Source organism: Tuber melanosporum (assembly GCF_000151645.1).
Source record: "Tuber melanosporum whole genome shotgun sequence assembly, scaffold_72, strain Mel28".
Classification (NCBI taxonomy): domain Eukaryota; kingdom Fungi; phylum Ascomycota; class Pezizomycetes; order Pezizales; family Tuberaceae; genus Tuber; species Tuber melanosporum.
The window spans coordinates 307,896-334,088 of NW_003299120.1; the positions used below are offsets into that span (position 1 = coordinate 307,896).

Here is a 26,193-nt window from a genome sequence, read left to right on the forward strand (position 1 = left end):
TGTATTTAAGGGACCTGTTTATCCCACCTGGAAAGCAGGTCACCGAGAATATACAATCTATCCCGATTGTTACAACACTGGAGCCCCTGGCTTGCTCTCACTAATCGTTAACCAAGAAGTTTGGTTACATTACTCTAGGGTCTGCACAAACTTACATCATAGAAATCTGCTTGGAGTCTCGAATAGCAAATGGGACATTAAGATCGTAAGCTGCAAATGGGACATGCAGACTTATGCGTGAGTGAGTAAAGTTAGCTGGTGTTAGAGAGGGATAATCAACATCGTGTAGGGGTATTCATACCACGATATTATCATAGTCAAGCATTGAATTTGTTTTCCTGAATTAGAACTATTACATGTCATTTAAGTATTCTGGACTCCTATAATAAAGGCTTAGGATACTCGTAATAATACTAAAGTTATCATAGTATGATATGTTCCCCTGGAGGGTTAGTAAATTGGAGGGCCAAACCTCCTAAGGTCTTGGCGGTATTAGATTACATAATAAACACTCCGTTTTTCCTAGCCTTCTCTCCATACAGTCATCCGCGTCTTCCCTACCTCCCGTTACTCCCCAGTCGACACGCCAACACATCACGTCTTTCCTTTTATCATCAACTCTTTTACCTTCCTCGTAGTTCTCAATTTAGTCGTATAGGAATAACGGGTTCAAGTCGAATAGAGAGGTTTACCAGTGGGTATTACGATCATGGCTTCTCTGCCGCCGCCGCCACCTCCTGGCTGGCAGGGTGTTTCTCGCTCTGGTGCTCCTCTTCAGCCCCCTCCGCCTGGATATAGACCGCCGGCCGATCCGCAGCAGGCGAAGTTTGATCAGAAAAAGAAGGAATGGCTGCGCATACAGAAGAATAGGTTCGGAGAGAAGAGGAAGAATGGATTTGTCGACACTCATAAAGCCGACATGCCCCCGGAACATTTGAGAAAGATTGTGAGGGATATTGGCGATGTCAGTCAAAAGAAATTTTCGGCGGACAAGAGGGCATATTTAGGGGCTTTGAAGTTTATGGTGGGTTTTTTCTCTGTCACGCTTAATCTTTCTGTTCCTGCAGGTGCTTATTTGAATGTGAATTTCTAGCCGCATGCTGTCTTGAAGCTATTGGAGAATATGCCTATGCCTTGGGAGAGCGCCCGTGAAGTTAAGGTTCTATATCATGTCAATGGTTGCTTAACCTTAGTCAACGAGATTCCTCGCGTTATCGAGCCAGTCTTTCATGCGCAGTGGGCAACGATGTGGGTGTGTATGAGGAGAGAAAAGTCGGATCGTAGGCATTTCAAGAGAATGCGTTTCCCGCCGTTTGACGACGAGGAACCTCCATTGTAAGTTGTCTCATTTTTCTTACTCTTCTTGTGGCTTGTTGACATCGGAATGGTTCTAATAGGGTTATTGTATAGGTCGTGGAGTGAGAATATCGAGGACGTTGAGCCCCAGGAACCAATTCAGATGGAGCTGGATGAACATGAGGATGCTGCAGTTGTTGAATGGTTTTACGACCACAGACCATTGCTTGACACCCCACATGTGAATGGTCCCGGATATAAGAGATGGAATCTTGATCTTTCGCAGATGGCTACTTTATACCGTCTGTCTCAGCAGCTATTGTCCGATCTTGTCGACAAAAATTATTTCTATATGTTTGATAGGAAGAGCTTTTTCACAGCAAAAGCCCTGAACGTTGCGATACCAGGTGGACCGCGATTTGAGCCTTTGTATAAGGATATTGACCCGAACGACGAAGATTTTGGCGAGTTTAATGCTATTGACCGCATTATTTTCCGTTCTCCCATCAGAACCGAATACCGGGTGGCGTTTCCGTTTTTGTATAATTCGCTCCCTAGATCAGTGCACCTGTCGTGGTATCACTACCCACAGATAACCTACGTTCGAGCTGAGGATCCCGAACTTCCAGCCTTTTACTTCGACCCTGTAATAAATCCCATTTCATCTCGCTCAGTAGCCCCGGCAAATCTCACAGTATCTCATGAGGATGAGGTTTTTGGCTATGGCAATGATGAGGATGATTTCCAGCTTCCGGACGAGGTGGAACCTTTCATGGCGGAAGAAGCATTATATACCGAAAACACAACGTCGGCCATCGCCCTCTGGTGGGCTCCATACCCTTTCGATCGCCGCTCTGGCAAGACTGTCAGAGCGGAAGATGTTCCATTGGTAAAGCAATGGTATCTTGAACATTGTCCCCAAAACCAACCTGTAAAGGTCCGAGTCTCATACCAAAAACTATTGAAAACCTATGTGCTTAACGCGCTCCACACAAGGTCACCTAAGGCACAAAATAAACAAGACTTATTCCGGACACTGAAGGGGACTAAGTTTTTTCAGACAACTACGATCGATTGGGTGGAAGCGGGCTTGCAGGTTTGCAGACAGGGGTTCAACATGCTGAATTTGTTGATTCATCGAAAGAACTTGACCTATCTTCATCTGGATTACAACTTCAATCTTAAGCCGGTGAAGACTCTTACTACTAAAGAGCGCAAGAAGTCCCGATTTGGGAATGCCTTTCATCTTATGCGAGAGATCCTTCGTCTTACCAAGCTTATCGTCGATGCCCAAGTACAATACCGACTTGGAAATATTGACGCCTTTCAATTGGCGGACGGCATTCTTTACGCATTCAACCATGTTGGACAGTTGACAGGTATGTACAGGTACAAGTACAAGTTAATGCATCAGATTCGTGCTTGTAAGGATTTGAAGCATCTGATCTACTACCGTTTTAACTCGGGGCCAGTCGGGAAAGGTCCTGGATGCGGATTTTGGGCACCAGCTTGGAGGGTCTGGCTCTTCTTCATGCGAGGTATCCTCCCATTATTGGAGAGATGGCTCGGGAACCTGTTGGCAAGACAATTCGAGGGACGTCATAGCAAAGGGGTTGCTAAAACTGTTACGAAACAAAGGGTGGAATCTCATTTCGATTTGGAATTGAGGGCAGCTGTCATCCATGACATCACGGATATGATGCCGGCTGGCATGAAGTCGAATAAGGTCAATACGGTTTTGCAGCATCTTAGTGAAGCATGGAGATGTTGGAAGAGTAACATTCCCTGGAAGGTCCCCGGTCTTCCCGCGCCAATTGAAAATGTCATTTTGCGATATGTCAAAAGCAAGGCCGATTGGTGGGTAAGCGTCGCCCACTATAATAGGGAGCGTATTCGGAGAGGCGCCACTGTCGACAAGACTGTGGCTAAGAAGAACTTGGGGAGGTTGACACGTCTTTGGTTGAAAGCCGAGCAAGAGAGACAGCACAATTACATGAAGGACGGGCCATACGTCTCCTCAGAAGAAGCCGTTGCAATCTACACTGCCGCAGTTCATTGGTTGGAGGCTAGGAAGTTTTCTCCAATTCCATTTCCTAGCGTTTCTTACAAGCATGACACTAAAATCCTGATTCTCGCTCTCGAAAGATTGAGGGAGGCATATTCGGTCAAAGGCAGGCTTAACCAAAGTCAAAGGGAAGAGTTGGCCTTGATTGAGCAGGCCTACGATTCACCTGGAACAACCCTTACCAGGATAAAGACTGCCCTATTGACTAGGCGTGCGTTCAAGGAAGTCGGGATCGATATGAACGATAACTATAGTACCATCAACCCAGTTTACGATGTGGAGCCGATAGAAAAGATAACGGATGCTTACTTGGATGCCTATCTTTGGTACCAAGCCGACCAACGCCACCTCTTCCCCGCCTGGATCAAACCCTCAGACTCTGAAGTTCCCCCCTTGCTTGTTTATAAATGGGCTCAGGGAATCAATAATCTTCACGGCGTTTGGGAGACTGCTGATGGTGAATGTAATGTGCTTCTCGAGACCCAATTGTCTAAAGTTTACGAAAAGATTGATATCACTTTTCTTAATCGTCTGCTTCGCTTGATCATGGATCACAATCTTGCGGATTACATCACAGCCAAGAACAACGTCGTCCTCAATTATAAGGACATGAATCATACAAACATGTACGGATTGATTCGTGGCCTTCAGTTCTCCGCTTTCGTCTTCCAGTACTACGGTCTGATATTGGACTTGCTGATATTGGGATTGGAGAGAGCTTCTGAGATTGCCGGACCCCCGCAGAGGCCCAATGAATTCCTTCAATTCCAGGACCTGGAAGCTGAGACTAAGCATCCTATTCGGCTTTACACCAGATATGTCGATCGGATTTGGGTCTTTTTCCGATTTTCCGCTGACGATGCTCGTGACCTTATCCAAAGGTTCTTGACAGAACAACCTGATCCAAACTTCGAGAATGTCATCGGGTATCGAAACAAAAAGTGTTGGCCTAGGGACTCGAGGATGAGGTTGATGCGCCATGATGTCAACCTTGGCAGAGCTGTTTTCTGGGACCTGAAGAATCGCCTTCCCAGATCTGTGACTACTATCGAATGGGAAGATACATTTGCCAGTGTCTACAGTCGGGATAACCCGAACCTCCTTTTCTCTATGTCCGGGTTTGAAGTAAGAATTCTTCCGAAGACCCGTAATCAAAATGAAGAGTTCCCCGTCAAGGATTCCGTTTGGTCGTTGGTGGACAATAATTCGAAGGAGAGGACAGCCCATGCTTTCCTGAGGGTCACCGAGGATGATATTGCCAAGTTCAACAATCGTATTCGTCAGATCCTTATGAGCTCTGGGTCTACCACTTTTACTAAAATCGCTAACAAGTGGAATTCGGCTCTTATCGCCCTGTTTACTTATTATCGCGAAGCTGCAATCTCGACTGAGGCATTGCTAGATACTATCGTGAAATGCGAGACCAAGATTCAGACTAGGGTCAAGATCGGGCTCAATTCTAAAATGCCTTCGAGGTTTCCGCCTGCTGTGTTCTATACCCCTAAGGAACTTGGTGGTCTGGGAATGATTTCAGGAAGTCATATTTTGATTCCTACAAGTGATAGGAGGTGGAGTAAGCAGACTGATGCTGGTATCACTCACTTCCGGAGTGGAATGACGCATGATGATGATGTGCTTATCCCGAATATCTTCCGGTACATTCAACCTTGGGAAGCTGAATTTATTGATTCTGCTCGTGTGTGGTCTGAGTATGCACAGAAGAGGGCTGAGGCCAATCAACAAAACCGAAGGTTAACGCTTGAAGATCTTGAGGACTCTTGGGATAGAGGTATTCCAAGGATTAATACTTTATTCCAGAAGGACCGAAGTACTTTGGCGTTTGATAAAGGATGGAGAGTTAGGACTGAGTTTAAAATTTACTCTATGATGGTATGTTTCCCTGCGAGTTAACCCGTTTGCTGCCTAAGTGTTAACCATGTATTTAGAGATCCAATCCATTTTGGTGGACATCTCAACGCCACGATGGTAAACTTTGGAACCTTAACGCATACCGAACAGACGTCATTCAGGCATTGGGTGGTGTTGAGACTATCCTTGAGCACACCCTCTTTAAGGCAACAGCGTTCCCCTCTTGGGAAGGGCTGTTTTGGGAGAAGGCGTCCGGTTTCGAAGAATCGATGAAATTCAAGAAGCTTACCAATGCCCAGAGGTCTGGTCTTAACCAGATTCCAAATCGTCGATTTACTCTGTGGTGGTCACCTACTATCAATCGGGCTAACGTCTATGTAAGTTTGCGAGAGCGATATTCCATAGCCGTGTTTCAAAGATTAATTATTCTTAGATTGGTTTCCAAGTACAATTGGATTTGACCGGTATCTTCCTTCATGGAAAAATTCCGACCCTAAAGATCTCCCTTATTCAGATCTTCCGAGCTCATTTGTGGCAGAAGATACACGAAAGTGTCACTATGGTAGGTTCTTGTATTTTTTCTAGTGAGAGAGTGCGTTCTAACTCTTGCTGTAGGATCTTTGTCAGGTTTTTGATCAGGAGTTGGAGGCACTCGGTATCGAGACAGTGCAGAAAGAGACCATTCATCCCAGGAAGTCGTACAAAATGAACAGCTCCTGCGCAGACATTCTGCTTTTTGCTGCCTACAAGTGGAATGTCACTCGCCCCAGCTTGCTCCATGACCAGAAGGATGTCATTGAGCAAAACGCTACAAATAAATTCTGGATAGACGTTCAATTGCGTTACGGAGATTATGACAGCCACGATGTCAGCAGATATGTGAGAGCCAAGTTCCTCGATTACACTACCGACTCTCTCTCCATCTACCCGTCTCCGACCGGTGTAATGATTGCTATCGATCTCGCCTATAATCTCTATGACGCTTATGGTCAATGGTTCCCTGGCTTGAAACAACTTGTCCAACAGGCGATGGCCAAGATTATGAAGGCAAACCCCGCGTTGTATGTCTTACGCGAGCGAATCAGAAAGGGACTGCAACTTTATGCTTCTGAGAGCAATCAAGAGTTCTTGAATTCACAGAACTACTCTGAGCTGTTTAGTAATCAGATTCAATTGTTCATTGACGATACCAACACATATCGTGTTACAGTCCATAAGACCTTCGAGGGCAATCTGACTACCAAACCGATCAATGGAGCCATATTTATTCTCAACCCTCGCTCCGGTCAGCTGTTCTTGAAGATTATTCATACCTCGGTCTGGGCTGGTCAGAAGCGTCTCGGTCAGTTGGCAAAATGGAAAACGGCAGAAGAAGTAGCCGCTCTCATTCGCTCACTCCCCGTCGAGGAGCAGCCGAAACAATTAATTGTGACAAGAAAGGGATTGTTGGATCCATTGGAGGTTCATCTTCTCGATTTCCCTAACATTTCTATCCGAGCATCAGAGTTGCAGCTTCCTTTCCAGGCTGCAATGAAAATTGAAAAGCTGGGTGACATGATTCTGCGTGCCACGGAGCCTCAAATGGTCCTATTCAATCTTTACGATGACTGGACTAAGACGGTATCCTCGTATACGGCTTTCTCACGTCTGATCTTGATCCTCAGGGCTTTGCACGTCAACCAGGATAAAACTAAGCTGTTATTGAGGCCGGATAAGACGGTCATCACACAGGAGCATCATATTTGGCCTACTTTATCGGATGATGATTGGATTAAGGTTGAAACACAGCTCAGAGATCTTATCCTCAATGACTACGGGAAAAAGAATAACGTCAATGTCTCTAGCTTGACCAGCAGTGAAGTGAGAGACATCATCCTTGGTATGGAGATAAGCGCGCCGTCAATGCAACGCCAACAGGCTGCCGAAATCGAGAAGCAGCAGCAAGAGCAAGCTCAACTTACTGCGGTTACTACAAGAACGCAGAATGTTCACGGAGATGAAATGATTGTTACCACAACCTCCAATTATGAGCAGCAGGCATTTGCCTCCAAGACGGAATGGCGCAGTAGGGCTATTGCCGCTAGCAACCTTCGGACTCGGTCGAACCAGATCTTTATCTCATCTGATGATATCTCGGATAATAGCCAGCACACTTACATCATGCCGAAGAACATCTTGAAACGGTTCATCATGATCGCCGATCTTCGCATGCAAGTAGCCGGTTACGTGTATGGTTCATCACCACCAGACAACGATCAGGTCAAAGAAATTAGGTGTATTGCCATGGTTCCTCAGATTGGAAGTCTGAACACTGTCCAGCTTCCTCACTATCTACCTCAACACGACTACCTCACGAAAGAGAACGGATTGGAGCCACTTGGTTGGATTCATACTTGGGCCCAACCAAACGAGACGCCATACCTGAATGCCTTTGACACGACCCAGCACGCAAGACTCATGTCAGCTCACAAGGAGTGGGACAAAAAGACCATCACCATGACTGTCGCGTTCAAGGCAGGATCAGTCTCGCTCGCAGCATACGGTCTCACACCCGCCGGCTACGAATGGGGCGCACAGAACAAAGATCTCGGAAATGACATGCCCCCAGGGTTTCAGACCAACATGGGCGAGAAGTGCCAGCTATTGCTCTCGGATAAGATTATGGGATTCTTCTTGGTTCCCGAGAGTGGTGTTTGGAATTACTCTTTCCTCGGTGCGAACTTTAGTACCGAGGCGGAGAAGAAGGCGTATCATGTCAAGATTGACACCCCAGTAGGGTATTACGCGGATATCCACCGGCCGTTGCACTTTCAGAACTTTGCTGAGTTGGAGGATATCTGGGTGGATCGTAGTGATAATTTTGAATAGGTGGGGTTGGGTTGGCTTTGTAAATTATGGACGGATGGGTGGTGAGTTGACGGTCTCTTTGATTCGGAATTCGTACTATTGCACGGGGGTGGCTTCTTTTGACTTATTCTTTTTGTTGTGAGCATTCTTGTTCTTGTAGCCATAGTTGTGGGTCTCTTCCCGTTCACTTTGTTTCTTCACCAAAAGGGTCGGATATCGGAAGATTAATGATGTGGAGTGATGAGGTTTTTGCGTATTCAATGAATTTCTTAGTCAATGCACAATTTTTCAGTTTCCTTTGAATTTTCAGCCGCTACCAGAATTACCCAAAGCTAGCAAGTAGTCTATCATATCCACTTTTTTTGGCCGTTCCCAATTATTGCCCAAACTTCTTGACACTAAAATCCTTACATGAAGAAAAAGAGTTCTCACCTAAAACCTTTTCAAACGCCCGCAATGCTATCACTACGGCGAGGCTCAAACATTGTCTACACTCCGGGCTGTCCGGCACCCTGTCAAGTGGTAGGGAGGCGGGGACTCGAAAACCCTGCCCATGCCACACCCGGTTGGGTCCCCCCAAGCCATCATAGCCAATAACTACTTAAAAACCCAGCAAACCACATTATTATAACTTGCACCAAAGGATTGGTACAAGTACCACTTGCTCCCCTCAAGGCGAAAAAGAAAAAGAAAAAGAAAAAAAGAAAAAAAAGTCACCACCAAACCCTTAATCCCGCCGGATTTGCAATACGCAGCGGAGCGTTGCTGGTAGCGCTTCCGGGGGTTCAGTACGAGTGCCCTCCTTCTACCCAGTGGACTGTACGTGTGCAGTACCGTACTGGGTAGAGGTCGCGTAAATGCTGGATCTGGTGCGGACTCTGCCTTCAGTGAGGGAGGTTAAGGGCGAGAAGGGGTGGGTCCTGAGAATTTGACGAGGTGCTTGCTTCGCAGTTTCTTTTCTTGACGGCCGGGCAATTGGTGTTTGGGTGGCATCATAGTTTCCTGCTTGTATTGGTGGGGGTTCGCGTTTTCGCACTGGCTAGTTTGTGGAAATCCTTGCGCGCGGTTTATCGTGGGATGGGATGGGATGGGATTCTGAGACTTTGGATGGGGTTGGGGAGGGGCAGGTTGTGGCTTTGAGCGTTTTTTTTTTTCTTATTCGAAGAGAACGAGATGAGGAAATGTGGAAAGAATAGAGTTTTGTTTCACTATCTTATAGTGTTGTGCGCCATCGTTGGGGGTGGGCTGATTGGCATGGGGGGATCGTATTTTGGGCTTATCATCATGTTATGTCACTCGTGCTGCTAAGGGCCTTCGTTAGTTACTTCTGACTGTAAAGGTATGACGGGGGTGTTTGGCCCTACAGAGATGGGAATACTATGTTGGGTTGTGGATTTCCACATGGTTCGGTTCAGCAGGAGTACAGTACCTGTCGGTGAATGCTAGCCTAAAGTAAAGGCTAGGATTAGTGGCCGGTCTTGTGCGGGGTGGGACAATAAACTCTACGGACTTGGACAAGTTCGCCCACAGCACATAGTCACTGGCTTCTGGGGGCTTTGTGGGCGGGACGGTTCGAGCATTGCTAGGTGTGATCAAGAAGAAATACCGCAGTACAAGTGTCTCATGTTAAGGTAAGGGACAAAATATTTTGCTAGAAAAAACCAAAACCAAAAAACCCTGCTTTATCATTCGCTCGCCTGTTTACTTCTCTCCCGTTCTTCCAACGCTATCCTTGTACCATTCACGATCTCAACATGCTCAACAACATGCATCCTATTCTCTAGGTCCCCCAAACTCTCCCCTTTAATCATCTCAATCTCCCTCACGATGATCGGGGTTCCCTTATCCACGGCAGCAATAACATAGTGAATCATGATACCAGTCTTTGTGATTTCACCCCTCTGAAACTCTTCGTAGGCTCGTTCGATTGCATTTGCGCCATCGAATTGTCCCGGTAGGGCAGGGTGGAGGTTTATGATGTCGACACCAGCCTCCTCTAAGGGATCGAGGGCTGTGGGGGAAAGGATGTGCATCCAACCAGCACAGACCACCAAATCGGGGGTCTGGGCCAGGATCAGCTTGGCAAGGTCGGCATCGTAAGCTTCTCGGGCTTCTTGAGGATTGTTGGGATTTTTATTTTTGTAGGCAAGGAGGTTGTGGTATGTTGACGGGATGCCGGCGTTGGCTGCCCGTTTCAGACCGTAAGCTGCCTTTTTGTTCGAGATGACGTGGATTATCGAGGCTTCGAGGGTGGAAGGATTTGCTCTAGAGGCATCAATCAGGGCCTGGAGATTAGAACCGTTGCCAGATATGAGCACGAGGATTCGCCGTGTCATTTTGGTGAAGTTTCAGTAAATGGAATATGTGTTTGCCAATGGTTATGGGTGGGAGGGGATGGTGGGGTGTTGGAAATATCGTATCTAATGCTCTGCGGTGTGAAATTGGTCAGGGTCCGGATCATCGGTGGATGTTCCGTGGTCGGCGAAAAAATGTTTCCTGTCGGCAAATTTCCTAACCGGGGATAATTAATCGCTATGTAGTGTTCCACACTATCACGATGGAATAAAAAGGTTTTCACGACTATGGCAGTGTAAGTGGAATGGAGGAATGGTTTTCGCGGGAGGTTTTTGGACTCAGATTGTTGAGCCAGGTGGCTTTTTTTTCTGATTACGCTAAGGATGTGATCATCGCCGTTATTTTCGTTTATTTTCATACAGCTAACTGCTATTAAACTACGGTAGCAATGTTCCCTCGCTTTACCTCCCTCCACACACCCAAGAACTGTCAGTGGTATCAGTATCGTCGCTGTTCGGTACCATATCGGAAGAGAGGGCGTTTGCTAATTTCATGACTCGCCGAGGACGTGCACCTGGCAGCTCGGAGTATGATAATAATATTATCATGTCGTTTACCATGTGTTCTGAAGGTTGGCGGGCCCTAAAAAGGAGCCTCTGATCCACAGTAACATCCCCCCCCCCACCACAGCCTCACATGCAGACAAGCAGAATCGTACCTCGAATAACCTAGCGGTTACGGGTGTTTATGGATAGTTGGAGGTGTTGATCCAGACACCAACCATCCTCTTTTTGTACGAAGTACACTTATCCATTCGAAAGCCGATATAGTAAAGCACTGGACCGCACACACCTTTATGTTTGCCTTTTATGAAATTAGGTTAAAAACTCATATAACAATGCCAAGGATGCTGTGAGTACAGTACAGTTGTCTGCGGAATTCACTCGTATACCTCAACGGTTACGATACCCATAGGATCAATTTTGGGTAGTTACCCTGCACAGAATTTCAGAACCTAATGGTACAGTACTCGAGTGCTGTATCATACATAGATATGGAGAATTCTTTATCCCTAACCCTTGCTATCGGAGCCTCAACTCCACCTCCAGAAACCCAAAATCACCCATCTCTTACCCCTTCCATCTCTTATTGCTTCCTATGGAACGATAGCGTTACGTACACATGGAATCAGACTGGCAGGAGGTTTGCATTCTCAATTGCCCTTCATATACCGCCACAGAGAAGTAACGGTGCGTGATGAATTTAGGTAGTGCGTATCCCGGCGGTGCCTCTGTCGCAGGTTGTAGGGTATGCTGCTGTTCCGCCTACATTGGCATTTGACACCAACCAAGAACTTTTATGGGTTGGGAGCGAGCAAGTATGCTCAAATCTTTCGTCCCGGGTCTCGGTAGATTGAATCTTAGCTTACATAGTCATGTTGCCGTTATAGGGTCGGGTTACTTCTTACTTTAGTCCCGATCTTCGAAAATATACCAGTTACCGTGGTCATGACCACCCGCTGCTTCCAGGAGATGATGCTGTGCGGAATATTCAGGTGAATGATCGAGGGGTAATATCTTTGGCAGCGAGGAGTTTGCACTTTTCTATCCGAAGGGGGCTGGCTCAATGGAACATAAAGTACGTAGCTCGAGATTATGATAAGGATCGGTTCTGAAACTAACTTCAGGCCCTCCATTGTGCCGCACCCTCCGAGTCTAGGCATGCAGGTTTTCAAAATTTATCTGGTTTTGCCTACACGAATCGAGGAACCTCCGAGATCTTGGTTGGTGGTAGTCAGAGCTCAATGTTTACCGTGAATGTGGACCGGGGAACTGTGATAGGAGAGGTATTTTATCTAGCGGCTCCCAGATGGTACCGGGGAACTGCTTTGGTGAGCTGATTCGGAGGATAGTATTCCACAGAGGATGACATAAAGGTTATGAAGAGGAATCCTAGGGCCATCGTGTACGGGACAGGAAAAGGTGATGTGAAGCTGTTGGACATGAACACTTTCAAGGTAGTCAGGGAGTTCCCACAGGCACATGGGAGCACAATTTCCGATTTGGATACTCAAGGAAATACCATCTTGACATGCGGCTACTCACCTCGGTACTTAATCCCCCCTGACCGCCCACCACTATAGGAACGAATTGTGGCTAACCGCAAGGGAACAGACAGGGAACATATCACCTCGACACCCTCGTCAAAGTCTATGACCTTCGGACGAACAGAGCACTCGCTCCGGTCGGGTTTCCTTCTGGTGCTGCCTTTGTTCGCATGCACCCTAAACTCTCAGCTGCTGCAATTGTTGCATCACAAGCTGGCCAGATTCAGGTAGTTGACATCGAGAACCCGGCAGCAATAAAGCTCTACCATGCGAACGTAACAAGCTACATTACTGCGATAGAGCTAGCTCCTAGTGGAGATGCCTTGGCTCTGATGGATGCAGATGGTTATCTCCAACTCTGGGGGTCTCCAGACAAGCTCAGGTTCACTGAGCTCATGAATCCAGTGGAGTGGCCGGAACCCCTTGTACTCCCTAATGTTGCTATCAAGGACGATTCGTTAGCACCCATACTTCCTTAGAATCATATACTGGAATGCGCTAATTGTATCCCCTTTTTAAGCCCTCTAAACTCTATTGGTATGCCTTATTACCGTGATGTGCTTTTGTCCGCCTGGCCCCCGCACGAGATCTTCAATGTCAACAAAATGCCTCAGAAGATCGATGCGGACATCTTGGCAGCCTCTGCCACGAAAACCGGATATGCCCCGTACCACAAGAGAACCCCCCGGTATTGCATAGAAAGCACCAAGCATACCGACCCCCCCGGAGCAGTTCCAAAGTTCTTAAGTCAGCAAGCAAAGGACAAAGGTTCCCGGAACTCCGGCGATTTTGACGATGGAAAGTTGCTCTATGGAGACGAGTCCAGGAGGCAGTTTGAAGTCCCGCCGGTGTTTAGAAAGGTTGAAATTAAGTATAGTAAATTTGGTGTTGACGATTTTGACTTTGAGTAAGTCATCCTTCATAGCAGAGAGCGATTTTCTGCGAGAGTAGTACTAACGGGGTGTTAGATTCTATAACAAAACTAGATTTTCAGGACTCGAGACTCACATATCAAACTCATACATGAATCCGTTATTGCAGATGTATAAATTCACACCTTTGCTTCGGAACTTAGCGCTCCATCATACGGCTACGGCATGTACGAAAGATGATTGTATGCTATGTCAAATGGGCTTCTTATTTGATATGCTGGATAAAGCAAATGGCCAAAACTGCCAAGCTACAAATTTTCTCAAAACGTTCAGCTCTCTACCTACCGCTGATAGGCACGGTGTTTTAGAAGAAGATTCATCGAGCGGCGAGCTCCTGAGCTCTATGATACAAAGCCTTAACCGATTCCTGCTGGATCAGATATCCATGGATCAGAGAACCTGGCAAAATGATTCGAGAGCGCTTGAGGAGGCGATTACGATTGGAGCCACTAAAAGCCAACGCTGTAATATCTGCGGCAAAGAGTCACGTCCTCTAGGCGACACAAATGTTACAGATATGATATACCCCCCAAAACATAGCAAGCCTGTTCAGTCCTTTTCTGCCTTGGTAAAACAAAGTATACAGATGGACACAGTTCAAAAGGGATGGTGTGACAAGTGCCAGCGCTATCAGCAGCAAGCAATGAGGAAGTTGGTGAGAAGACTACCAAAGATAATGGTGTTTAATGCTACCACAAACGAGAAAAGTCTGACATATGTTCGAGAGCATTGGTCAACTCCTGGATGGTTGCCCGATGAAATTGGTGTGCTGGTCACCAATGGCCAACTAAGTGTGTATCAAGGCGAAGACTTGATCATCATGAGAGAAAGGTGTGAAAATTTGGTGACATTTGACCTTGTGGGCTTCGTGGCGGAGATAACACCGGAAGAGAAGAGAAATACACACTTAATATCATTCGTTAATGGTATGCTCTTTCCTTCGATTTCTTGAGAGTGAACTAATCGGGATTCCTCCTAGTTGCCTTCTCGTCGACCGACAGGACCGAAGAAAGTACTTGGCACATATTCAACGACTTCCTCGTCACACCCGTAAGGAAGGAGGACGCGCTTGACTTTGCGCCAAAATGGAAGATGCCTTCCGTTATATGTTTCCAGGCCAGAGACCCTAGCAATGCCATTGACAACTCATGGAGAAACCATCTAGATACTAGCTTGTTATATATCGACTACTCCTTTGGGTATGGTTATTCAGAGCGCGAGTGGGTGAGATTGTATGCGATGGGGCTGACGAGATTGTACCGACGCAGAAGATCTCTAAATGAGCCTAGATGCAAATCTTTGGAACAGCACGAGGAGCCTAAACCAGGAACGCTAGTCGCCTTAGATGCCGAGTTTGTATCCATGCAAAACGAGGAAACCGAGGTAAAAGCCGATGGTTCAAGGTCCGTAGTGAGGCCAAGTAGGTTAGGCTTGGCTAGGGTATCTGTGCTTAGAGGGGGGGGTGTGGATGAGGGTGTAGCGTTCCTGGATGATTACATTATCACGAGAGAACCGGTTGTTGACTTTTTAACCGAGTTTTCCGGAATCCATGTGGGCGATTTGGATCCGAGCACTTCAAAACATGCTCTGGTCCCGTTGAAGGTTGCATATAAGAGGCTTTGGCTATTGCTTAATTTAGGCTGTGTGTTTGTGGGGCACGGGCTGTTGAAGGATTTCAGGATTATAAGTATGTTGAAGTCGGAGACATGTATGGAGGCTAACGCTAACACCACTCTTAGATATACATGTTCCAAAAGAACAGGTAGTGGATACGGTTGATTTGTTTGTTTTACGGAGCTCTCAGAGGTAACTAACACCCGGATTTGAACCTCTGCATACCTCTAACAATGTTGGATAGGAAACTGTCTCTACGTTTTCTAGCATGGGTAGTTCTAAGGGAAGAGATCCAACTTGACACCCACGACTCAATTGAAGACTCGTACACTGCGCTCCGACTGTACAAAAAGTATCTCGAATATAGCGACGCCGGCGTCTTAGAACCGATGTTAAACAACATTCAGATAGAGGGAATGAAGACCGGTTTCAAGCCACCGCCAAGGGGGTTCTTGGCCGAGCATAGAACAGACACGCCTTCCATAGTGCAGGAGGGACGATCAGAGGCAAATACACCGCAACCTAGGGGGGGGGTGCCGAAATGGCTTGGAGCCTAAATGCGATTCGCTTGGGCTCTGCACTGTTTATTAGGGCATTTTCGTCGCTTTTTATGATATCAATACCTTCGGAATACCCTGCTGCAGTAGTAACGTAGCTGGTTGTTTGTCTTTCTTGTGATCATATATTTCATAGCACGTCATGCTCTGTAGCTAGTCCCTGCATAGTGGCAGTTTGACTATCACTAGCCTTTCGGGTTAGTGTTTGTAGAGAGGATTCGTTGGAGATGGCATGAAATAGTTTCTAATGAGGGTAGTTTGCAAATATCACAAATTATCACTCGTAGGGCAAGACCAGCCTTGGGCAAAGTTAAATTACGGTATGCGCCAGTACGGTACCGTACACGTCTCTTCGCCCCTGAAACTGGGGGAGAAAAACGCGAAACGCTCAATCTAGTTAGAGATCACGTGACTCTAGATGTCCATAATGACAACGCGATCCGTTCGTAGTTTACTGGGTGTATTCGCACGAACCCCCCTCTCTAGCGATCTCGAGGACTCAGTGCCGAACGAATTACCTACTCGATAGCAACTCATCGATTCCTACACAAGTCTTTGGAGGTTCAAATCCCATTACCGCACGCATAATTTCAAATCCGTTCGAACCCCGCAAATGGGAACAACCGCCCACCAGCACACCACCCAAAAACCTGCATCATGAGAACTCCCCAATCCCCCAACTCTATCAGGCGGACCGCCTTAGGAGCGCAATCTAAGCCGCAAATTTCTGATACTATTACCACCTCTACTACTTCTCAAGGAGTGGGTGGGGACAAGGGGAACGGGGAACCCGAAATCAGGCTCGCATCTGCGCACTCACCGGACCCGGAAGTCCGAAAACGCAACTTGTTTCAGCAGCGCGCGTTCAAATTCTCACACTCACTACTAGTGCTGTTACTGCTATTCTTCGTATTCCTACACGGTGTTGGTCTGTTTCTGTTTACGAAAGGGTTCTTACTAACCCGGCTAGTCCTTGGCGAGAAGTCTTCCTGTGCTGTCTCCCCTCTGGGCAGCGCGGTCGATTGGGAGGGAGGGGACATAGCCAAGGGATGCTGGCATCCAAAGACGTTTGATAAAGCTGTTGTGATAGTTATCGATGCACTGCGATATGACTTTACGGTTCCGTTTGGCTCCGGGGAGGATGGTGATTCTATGGATGTGGGGCAGTTCCATAACGCTTTTACGACGCCGCACGCTCTCGCTTCGAAGCACCCTCGCAATGCGATATTGTTACCGTTCATCGCAGATCCACCGACTACGACTTTGCAGAGACTGAAGGGGTTGACAACGGGTACATTACCGACCTTTGTTGACGTTGGGAGCAATTTTGCTGGGCATGTCATCGATGAGGATAACCTTATCTCGCAATTAAAGGCTGCAGGAAAGAGGACTGCGTTTATGGGAGATGATACCTGGATGGCGCTATTTCCGGGGTTATTCGAGAAGGATATGGAGTACCCGTTTGAATCTTTGAATGTGTGGGATTTGCATACGCTGGATAATGGTGTCAACGAGCATATTTTTCCGCTGTTGCACCCGGAGAATGCTTCCCGGTGGGATGTGCTTATTGGACATTATCTTGGTGTGGATCATGCGGGGCATCGATATGGACCTGATCACTTCGCCATGAGGGATAAATTGGTACAGATGAACGGGGTTATCGAAAAGCTGGTTGGAAGTATTGACGATGACACTTTGCTGGTTGTCATGGGCGATCATGGAATGGATTCCAAGGGCGATCACGGAGGAGAGTCACAGAGCGAATTGGAAGCTGCCCTGTGGATGTACTCCAGGAAACCGGTCTTTGGCGAGTTTCCACAAGGATTGGACCCTAATGGTGGAGACTATTCCGGTCCTCCAGGCGCTAGGTCCGTTGCTCAGATCGATCTTGTTCCAACACTTTCGCTGCTGCTTGGACTACCGATTCCGTTCAATAATCTCGGGGCCCCAATAGTAGAGGTGTTTTACGGCGAGGGCGGAGTCCCCGGATGGAAAAACCTAGTCGATGTCTCCCATCTAACTGCAGCTCAAATCAAACGCTACCGAGCCGAATATTCTGGAAAGAACGGCGTAAAAGTTGAGGGGATTGAGGGGATCGATTCCATCTGGGATACTGCGTATCGAAAGCTATCCGAGGTCCAAAAACTTGGAAGGAACGCCCGGGTTGTGGATTGGCAGAATGTCTTTATAGAGTTCTCGAGCTATCAATCTGAAACGCTCCGAGCCTGCCGCCGTGCCTGGGCTAGATTCGACCTGGTCAACATGGCTGCGGGTATTACTGTGCTAGTTGGGAGTGTTGCTGTTGTGGGTGTGTATGCTCGTGCCTTCACGGGCGATCATACTGAGCTCACGGATACATTGCTCACCCGGATGGCTAAAGGGCTTGGTGCCGGAGCTGTTCTTTCAGTTGCCGATGGGGCCGTCGCTGGGATGGGGCAATTTGGGGTTTCTAGCATCGGCCAATCACTTGGGCTGTCATCTCTGCGAATGCTCCTGTTGACCGGCAGTTTGGGCACAATAATCGGCTTCTTTTCTGCAACTCACTACGCTCGAAGACGACTGGCATCCCTGCTACCGAACTCCGGCTGGGGCGCACTCTGCCTTGTATTCACCCTCACCCACTCCTTGATCTTCGGCTCAAACTCGTTCACAATCTGGGAAGACAAAATTTTGACCTTCTTCCTGGGTACCTTCGGGTTCGTTGCATTGCTCAGCTCCCAGAGACTAGATACCGTAAAGCGTGCGTTGGGAACATATCACTCAATAGTCTTCCTCCTCCTTGTCCGGTTATCGTCAATCTCACGATTATGCCGGGAGGAGCAAATGCCTTCCTGCGAATCGACATTTTACTCCTCCTCATCCTCTTCTGTCTCTGCGCCTCGCACGCTCATCGTCCTATTTATCATGGCGTTAGGGTTACCATCGATTATCAGTTCTTATTACCGCCATACTAACTCCTACTCCGGCCCGGCTCCAGCATATATCGGGTTCGGCTTCCGCCTGGGGCTTCTCCTTAGTGCGTTGTATTGGGCTCTTGACTCTGCCGATAATGGGGACTGGATCCCAGATCTCCCCGAGGGGGTATTGAAACCGCTGAAGAACACCGTTAGCCAAATCGTCCTAGCGATGGGCCTCCTCGCTGGGAACCTGGTATACGCATACTCTTCCGTATGTGTGGCCGTCCGTTTTGAATATCCACTCGCCAACCAACCCACCACCTCCTCCGATGGTGACGGTGAAGACATAGTCCCCCCCTCCCAGAGCTTAAAACCCATCGCCCGCATCGTTGGCACGTCAAACTTGCACGGATCCCGCTACTTTATGCTGCTACTATCCTGGTCCCTGGCCCTAATCCTCCTTCAAAAGCCCATGGGCGGTGCGTCAATGGGTCTCCTCCTGTGGCAAATCCTCTCCCTGCTAGAACTCCTACACACCCTCTCCCTCTCGGACTCCGCCATTGGCCCCGTAATCCTGGGGATCCTGGGAAACTCCCATTTCTTCTCCACAGGTCACCAAGCCGCACTCTCCGCCATTCAGTGGGAGTCCGCATTCATACCATTCTCAACAATCAGATACCCTTGGTCGCCAATGCTTGTTATAGCGAATAGCATCGGCCCACAGTTGCTCACCGCCTTGGCCGTCCCACTAGTAGTACTCTGGAAGGCGCCCCCAACAGGCACGGAGACGCTGGGCAAGACGGCTAAAGCTGTGGCTACGCATACATTATACCACTCTGCGATTACGCTCAGCGCTGTCGCGTGCGCTGGGCACCTAAGGAGGCATATGATGCTTTACAGGATCTTTGGTCCGAGGTACATGTTAGGCGGGGTGGTGTTGCTGGCTGTTGATGCGATGGTTTTATTGGTGGTTATGTGGGGGACTAGGGTTAGTTTCCTGAGTGTTGGGGGGTTGTTTGGCTATTAGGTTGTTGTATGATGGTTGTTTTTTGGCGAATGGTGGGAGGGTGGGCATTGATGGATATTGAACAGTGGGCTTTTTTCTCTTTTTTTCTTTTTCGGGATGTTTTAGAGATATCGATAGAGTCACAATTCTTGCGATAAATGGTAGTGCTATCATAGAGTGTGTGGGTTTTCGTCCATTTCGGGGGCGTGAAAGCGGAGCAATTGTCAACACGAGTGAGCGATGTGGGGGGGATCGAGCACTCTGATGTCTGCGTTTTACCTCGCCGTGCTTCTGGCGAGATGCTCAGCCTATCTGGTTGATGACCGCTATAGCCTGTAGACTAAGCCGCCCTGGTGCCTATTGTTGATCCATTTGTTCGGGAAAATTAAATCTGTGGCATATGATGTGTGTGATATGATACTTATTTCTTCCTTCCGTCCTATCCTCTCCAGTGTGACCACAATGGGGAATCAATTGCTATCATGGGCCAAGTGCTAGGGGTATGACGGAAAAAAAAGAAAAAGTGGGTCCTCAAATGCCAATTAGGCTGTACAGTACAGTATGATACTGTACTAGTACAATAGGTATCATACAGCTTTGAAGGACGAACCTACAAATAGAGCGGACTATTTTCCAATCCTCCGGAGAATCTCTTATCTCATTCAATCAGTTCCTTCCTTCAAAGGAATGCATTCTGCTGTTTCGAAATTATTTATAATCAAGTAGTAGGGAGGGGCTGCCGTGTAACGGAATCTTATGATCGTTGTACTTTGTACAGTACTGTACTACTAATATTATACTACCGCTACTACTACTACTACTACTACTACTACCGCTACTACTACTACTACTACTACTACTACTACTACTACTACTACTACTACTGAATACCGCTTGTGGTAGTGGGGGGAGAACTAGTCTTGGTGTCGGTTATTGGCTTTTATGTGATACAACTTATTTTTATTTATCCATGATAAATCTACCGAAAGGTTGTAGTTAGTTATATTGGTACCGAAGTTTGGGAAGTGTGGTCGTGTTGGGAGCGAGGTCCAGTTCCCATCACCACGCCCCCCCCTTCCCCCCAAGCGACCATGAAACTTGTTTCGTTCCAAGTACCGAACTCTCTAAAAATGACAATGTCCGCATAGTTCTGGCTTGTGATGCGAAGGCACCTACTCGCGGAGAGACGAAAGATTCAAGTACCGGATATGTGCCCTTTTTGTGGGTGAGAGAGAGAAGGAATGTCTGCTGCGGGAGTTGTTAAAGGGGTCTCTCTGTCTGTCTGTCTGACTTCCTGCGTTGGGATTTGGATTCAAAGGCTAACTTAACTTAGTCTACCTCTGAATTTCATGGACTTGGAGGCACGAGTAATTGAACTCCCCAAGCTAAGCGATCACTCTTGGCGTTTGAAGCGGTTGACGAACCAACTTGAAAACACTATAAGATACACAGCAAAGGCCCCAACTGTAGACCATCTTGTCTTACTCAAGGAAAGTTCATTGGACGGAACGCTGCTCCCGGCTGCGATGGAGAGGGCAATTGCGGCTCAGGGAGATGACTTTCAGTTTGTGTTGGGAAAAAAGGAAACTGCCGGCGAGGGTTTACGGTAGCGGTACTGTACTTGTAATTCTGTGCAGAATTCACATTTTTCCCTGTGTTCACCATTACCGGTACTGTACTGTACTCGAGTGCTGTAGATGATGGTACTTGGTAACTATTAGTATGATACTACAACCTCCCCCACCGTGGGGACAGTTTTGAGTTGCATGCAGGATAGGCGACCCGAAAGTGGTTGGCCAGCCCTATCATTGATTCATTGATGCTTCGGTAATAGTCGGATGGGTCAGTAAAAGTAAAAAAATGGAAAAACTAAGAGGGAGAGAAAAAAGAAGCAGGGATCAGAAGGGATCGAGAGATAAGGTTGTTTGGAAAGCTCAACTGTGTAACTGGACATCTTAAACAAGGTACGTTGTACGTCGTACAGAATGATATATATCTCCATCATGTCGAGTAAAGGGACCAATATAAAACGAACCGGGGGGGTTAAGAAAAGTGTGGAGTGTAGGTGAGAAAGAAGAGGAGGGTACGGTTTGTTCTAGCATCCTGGGGTTCTGTTATTGGTTTCACTGGATTCTGCTCCCCTCCTACACACACTCTCTCTTCCTCTTCCTCGTACTACGGGTTCTTGGGCTGCCGATCCCGACCCATGCTTTTACAATCGGTCATCAAAAACGCGCCCCGAAAGGATGACAGAGTGGGGTATATTGCGTCAGGTTTGTTTTGTTGCATGATACTCAAAGGGAGGGAGAGAACGCATCGAGATTCCGCTGTCGGGAGTATCGGGTTTGCGATGGCACTGTAAGCACAGAATTGCAATCAAGGCTATACAACTTGGTTGGCGCAATGTAACCTATTCCATTCCAGGGGACGGTACTATATGTTGGATGGTCTACAATATATATGATGCCGGAGGCCTCGCATCCTCTTGCTACACCATCCTCCTATTGTGCCCTTGTCTGTACAGTACGTAAATCGTCACTACCGCTCCTACTAAGCAATCTCACTACCGCCCTTGCAATTGTACTTTCACCACCACTGCCTCCAACTCTCTTAACCTTTCAATAATAAGGATATCTTTCCTCGGACCTCCTACAAATTTTGTTTCATTACTTTAACTGACAACGCTTGTCAAATGGCTGGAGATAAAATCGGCACAACCGCCAGAACCGCTCCAATGGAAGGGGCGCATTCTGAGAACTCTAGCCTTAAGGCGGGTTTGAATGTTCCTTTGAGGCAGAATACCCCCAGAAACTGTAGGCTTAGCCGTCTCGTTGTTCCAAGTGCTTTGGTATAGCTAGGATATTGACACTTGGCTTTTACAGATGCTCTTATAATGGTATGTCCTGCGGGTTCAAGATGAATGGGCTTGGAGAATTTACGTTACTGATATCGCCCTGCTCTGTGAAGTGTGGAGAATTTCTGGGTATTTGATTTTTGCACTCTACATCACATCTGCTTGTTTTTCAGGATCAACTAACTCGATGTTTTACAGGAACCTTCCTATTCTTTTTCCTCGCATTTGGCGCCACACAGGCGGTCAAGATCAATTATTCTGGAAGCGGTCCTCCTCCCAAAGACCCTACTGGTGCTGTCCCGACACCGGAGCTTTTGCTCTACCTAGCCATCTGTGCTGGGTCTGCCCTTACCGTCAATGTTTGGGTGTTTTACCGCGTCACCGGTTCATTCTTCAGCCCAGCCCTCACTTTAGGATGTGTCCTTATCGGAAAGGTTCCTCCTCTCAAGGGTGCCCTAATGTCTATTACTCAATTGGCCGCGGGGACCGCGGCCGCAGGTCTCATTAAAGTACTCATACCGGGAAAGTTAGCTATTGGGACGAATCTTGCCCGTGAGTAGGCACCTTTGTCTGCCGTACCGTAGTCCCAGGATTTAGGCTGATTTCAGTGGCGACAGCGGGTGTCTCTGTCGTCCAAGGGTTCTTTATTGAGGTCCTCTTGACGGCGCAATTGATGCTTGCGTTCTTTTTGGTATGATAGGAAATTTGGTGTTTTTGCCCCAAGTCTCTCCGATCAGGGTAAAATGCTTACACTATTTGTTTCCGGTTATCAGCTTGCCGTGGAGAAAGTATGATCACTCATCTCAGACTATTTGCCCGCAAGGTTTTTGTGTGATGAAGGCTGACTGGCTAGTAGCATCGTGCGACATATATTGCGCCGGTCGGTATCGGACTTTGCTTTTTCGTTTGTCAACTCTTTGGTGCCTATTTCACTGGAGGTTCGCTCAGCCCTGCTAGGTCCTTTGGACCGGCGATCGTTATGGGCGATTTCCCGAGCTACCATTGGATCTATTGTAACACTCTCAATATCCTCACGAAACTTGGGCCACTTCGCTGACAAGATACCGCACAGGGGTCGGACCTTGCCTTGGAGCAGCCCTCGGGGCGGGAGTTTACAAAATTCTGCTCTTGGTCAATTACGAGACGCTCCACCCCGGCCAAGACGACGATGGGCTTTCTATCATCCGCTGTGAGGTTGGCTGCGGGGGGGATCTGAAGCTCGGGCAAACTCAGGGTGAAGGGCGGATAATTTCTGGCCCGAGAGGGGCATCCAAGCCAGCCGATGAGAATGTTTAACAATGATGACACTGGCACGAGCGACGATTGCTTTTGTTCCCATTACCATTTCGGGTTGCTTTTGCAACCATCTCCTTTACTTATCTGTCTTTTTCTCTACACTACTTTCCTTCCCCCTCTCTATCTCCTACTCACACCTTAAGAATTATGGTTATGTCTAAACTAAAATAAACAAAAGAAATTATGGTAAAAACGGGGGGCTCGGAAGCCTTTATAGTTGAGCTAGGTGCCGCAGTTAGCACTACGTAAACCTCCCTTACCTCCCTGCCACGCAGAGTACGAAGCTTGAAGAATATCATTTGAGTCCCAACGACCCAATTGGGTTCTCACCGGTTCACGAGCCATCACTCGCAGGGAAGCATAACTGCCGGTTCTCACCTTCCTGCCCCACTCCATGTCGCGGGAATTAGTCACAAGTCACCTGACTCTATTCCGTATTACCGGTGCCCGTCCTCCCAGAATACTCGTAGGATTCGGGTGGCCTATGAAATCCCAGCGACATGAGTTACCTCGCAGTAGGATACCCGATCCTAGAAGAGCTCCTCATTGCCAGAGGAAGAATCTCGGCGGGCCAACACTGGCATAAAGTTCAGTATGATAAAATAGATTAGGGGAATATCCGAAAGCACCTATTCTGCCCCCCGTGCCCAACTCCGAGGGGAGGAACTAGATTAATTTACTGGCGTGCACCGCATGTGTGTTCCGCGAAAGAGCATTTGAAGCAGTACTATGTACAGTACAGTACATACGGGAGCACACTTATATTGTGGATATTGTTTTAAAAACATGAGGACATCTCTAGATTTTTTTCCCCTTCGGGAAAACTTCGTTTCTCGGAGGGCTGTGTTTACTTAATTGCTAGAGAGTTGGTTGGATGGGTGTTTGCCATGATACTGTATGATACTATAGGGAGGAGGTTTCTATTTAGAACTACGGGGCGGGCAGTGTGTAGTTTTCATATGGTGATTACGATTATGATTTTTTCCACAGGAGCGGTTGGAGGGGGATGTTCAGGGTCTATTTTATAATAATAATAATAATAATAATAATAATAATAATAATAATAATAACAATAATAACAATTTATCGATCGTCGGGATGGATTTTCCGAATGGGAATCCTGCCAGGTTTCTTTTTCCGGGAAGGAAAGCTTTTGCTATTTCCACGGATCGGGGAAGGGCTGTGTGATAGGGTGGCAAGTGCCGTATCATGGTTTATACTGAGCGATTCATCCGGACTCACTCGACCATGGCGTCGGGTATGATACTGTTTGGTGCGATATGGGTGCTGGTGAGTGTGGGAAATGGCGGGTATCATATTTGGAATGTCGGGGGAAATGTCGGTTTTGGTCAGTAGATGGTGAGAATTGTATCATGAGGAAATGAATGGGAGGAAAAACCGGGGATGGATGGATCTCTTGCGATCGGGGGAATATACGGATTGGATACAAAAGAACGAGCACGAGCACGTTCAACAACTTGTGATAGCACCAGCAAGAATATCATCTTGCGTCCTGTGTATGATAACCTCCCTGTCCATCTGGTGCTGCTAACGTAAACTCCCAATTTGGGGTTCGTCCGTGGGTGTGTATAGTACCCAACCCGTCTGGACCCGGCCATTTTTTCCCCAGAAGAGGGGGATCATGATGCATCCCCGTGTAACATTATTTACCTTGCTTCCCGAGCCCGTGGACGCCCGCCCCATCACACTGGACCGGCCAAGACAGTTACCGGTAGAATGAAGTAAAACAAATAGCTTTTGCGGCTAATTCTCAAGAGTTAGCACATATCTTATTGTACTGTACTGTGCTCGTAAAATAGTGCTAATTATCAAAATTGTCTGCAAAATTTTAATTTTTTTTGTCGAGTCCACGCTATGATTGTAGGTATCATATCATACTGTGCACAAAAAGCTTCTGTGAGGGTGCAGCTATAGCATGGGGGAAGAAGGATCTCATGGGAGTTAAACCCCCGAAGAAAAGAAGAAAAGAAAAAAAAAATCAGAGCCGGGAACTAAACACTGCCCTGCAGGTACTCACCAAAGTGAATATATATATCCTGGTAAGAAAACTCCTCACGAATCCACCCGATCTCCTATGATACCACCGAAACCGGCCCATAGAACCGCACCCCCCGCTGTGCCACCGGTACTTGAGGATCACACTCGACAGTGCTGCACGATGGCGCATTCGGCAAACAGTGTGCAACCGAAGCCATTACACCACCCAGGTACAGTACCGCCCAACCGGCACATTGCCAGACGGCACATGCCTTGCGTCTTGAGTGGGCATCTCGAGTCTTTCGACTCGGACGACGGACTCGAGAATGGTGCCGATGGGAATTGCGTTCGTGCGACAGAGGTGGCGATTGGGTGTGTCACTATCCAACCCGGGGGGCGAACCCGGTCACTCCCATGAAGCAACGACCACTTCAGTGACCGGGCGTGATTGTGAGATGCTCGGTTTGTGTCCTTGTGGTGTTGGAATCCGCTCGGGCTGTCCCAAGTAGGAAGGCGGGGAGCGGGGTCAAGAGGGTTGGAGGAAAGGTCCTTTGTCCTTT

The 26,193-nt window shown here is 47.6% G+C and overlaps 5 protein-coding genes; 4 read left to right on the forward strand and 1 right to left on the reverse strand.

Moving 5' to 3' along the window:
* Positions 1–709: 709 nt before the first annotated feature.
* On the forward strand, positions 710–8,432 carry GSTUM_00010659001 (uncharacterized protein; the record flags this gene model as incomplete). XM_002841440.2 has 6 exons in its annotated part: positions 710–1,024; positions 1,094–1,335; positions 1,411–5,251; positions 5,308–5,607; positions 5,664–5,792; positions 5,846–8,432. The coding sequence occupies 6 exons, from the start codon at positions 710–712 to the stop codon at positions 8,096–8,098; spliced, it is 7,080 nt and encodes a 2,359-aa protein (XP_002841486.1). The 3' UTR covers positions 8,099–8,432.
* Positions 8,433–9,680: 1,248 nt separating this feature from the next.
* Positions 9,681–10,495, reverse strand: GSTUM_00010660001 (uncharacterized protein). XM_002841441.2 has 1 exon: positions 9,681–10,495. The coding sequence occupies exon 1, from the start codon at positions 10,411–10,413 to the stop codon at positions 9,763–9,765; it is 651 nt and encodes a 216-aa protein (XP_002841487.1). The 5' UTR covers positions 10,414–10,495; the 3' UTR covers positions 9,681–9,762.
* A 1,187-nt stretch (positions 10,496–11,682) lies between these two features.
* GSTUM_00010661001 (uncharacterized protein) lies at positions 11,683–15,582 on the forward strand (the record flags this gene model as incomplete). The annotated part of the gene is made up of 12 exons (XM_002841442.1): positions 11,683–11,750; positions 11,823–11,877; positions 11,928–12,010; positions 12,092–12,218; positions 12,285–12,481; positions 12,547–12,936; positions 13,000–13,386; positions 13,448–14,337; positions 14,391–14,631; positions 14,701–15,098; positions 15,151–15,217; positions 15,270–15,582. The coding sequence occupies 12 exons, from the start codon at positions 11,683–11,685 to the stop codon at positions 15,580–15,582; spliced, it is 3,216 nt and encodes a 1,071-aa protein (XP_002841488.1).
* Positions 15,583–16,239: 657 nt separating this feature from the next.
* On the forward strand, positions 16,240–19,506 carry GSTUM_00010662001 (uncharacterized protein; the record flags this gene model as incomplete). Its single annotated transcript, XM_002841443.1, has 1 exon — positions 16,240–19,506. The coding sequence occupies one exon, from the start codon at positions 16,240–16,242 to the stop codon at positions 19,504–19,506; it is 3,267 nt and encodes a 1,088-aa protein (XP_002841489.1).
* Positions 19,507–22,797: 3,291 nt separating this feature from the next.
* On the forward strand, positions 22,798–23,635 carry GSTUM_00010663001 (uncharacterized protein; the record flags this gene model as incomplete). Its single annotated transcript, XM_002841444.1, has 4 exons — positions 22,798–22,891; positions 22,957–23,030; positions 23,196–23,352; positions 23,412–23,635. 4 exons carry the CDS (start codon positions 22,798–22,800, stop codon positions 23,633–23,635), a joined length of 549 nt encoding a protein of 182 aa, XP_002841490.1.
* Positions 23,636–26,193: the final 2,558 nt, after the last annotated feature.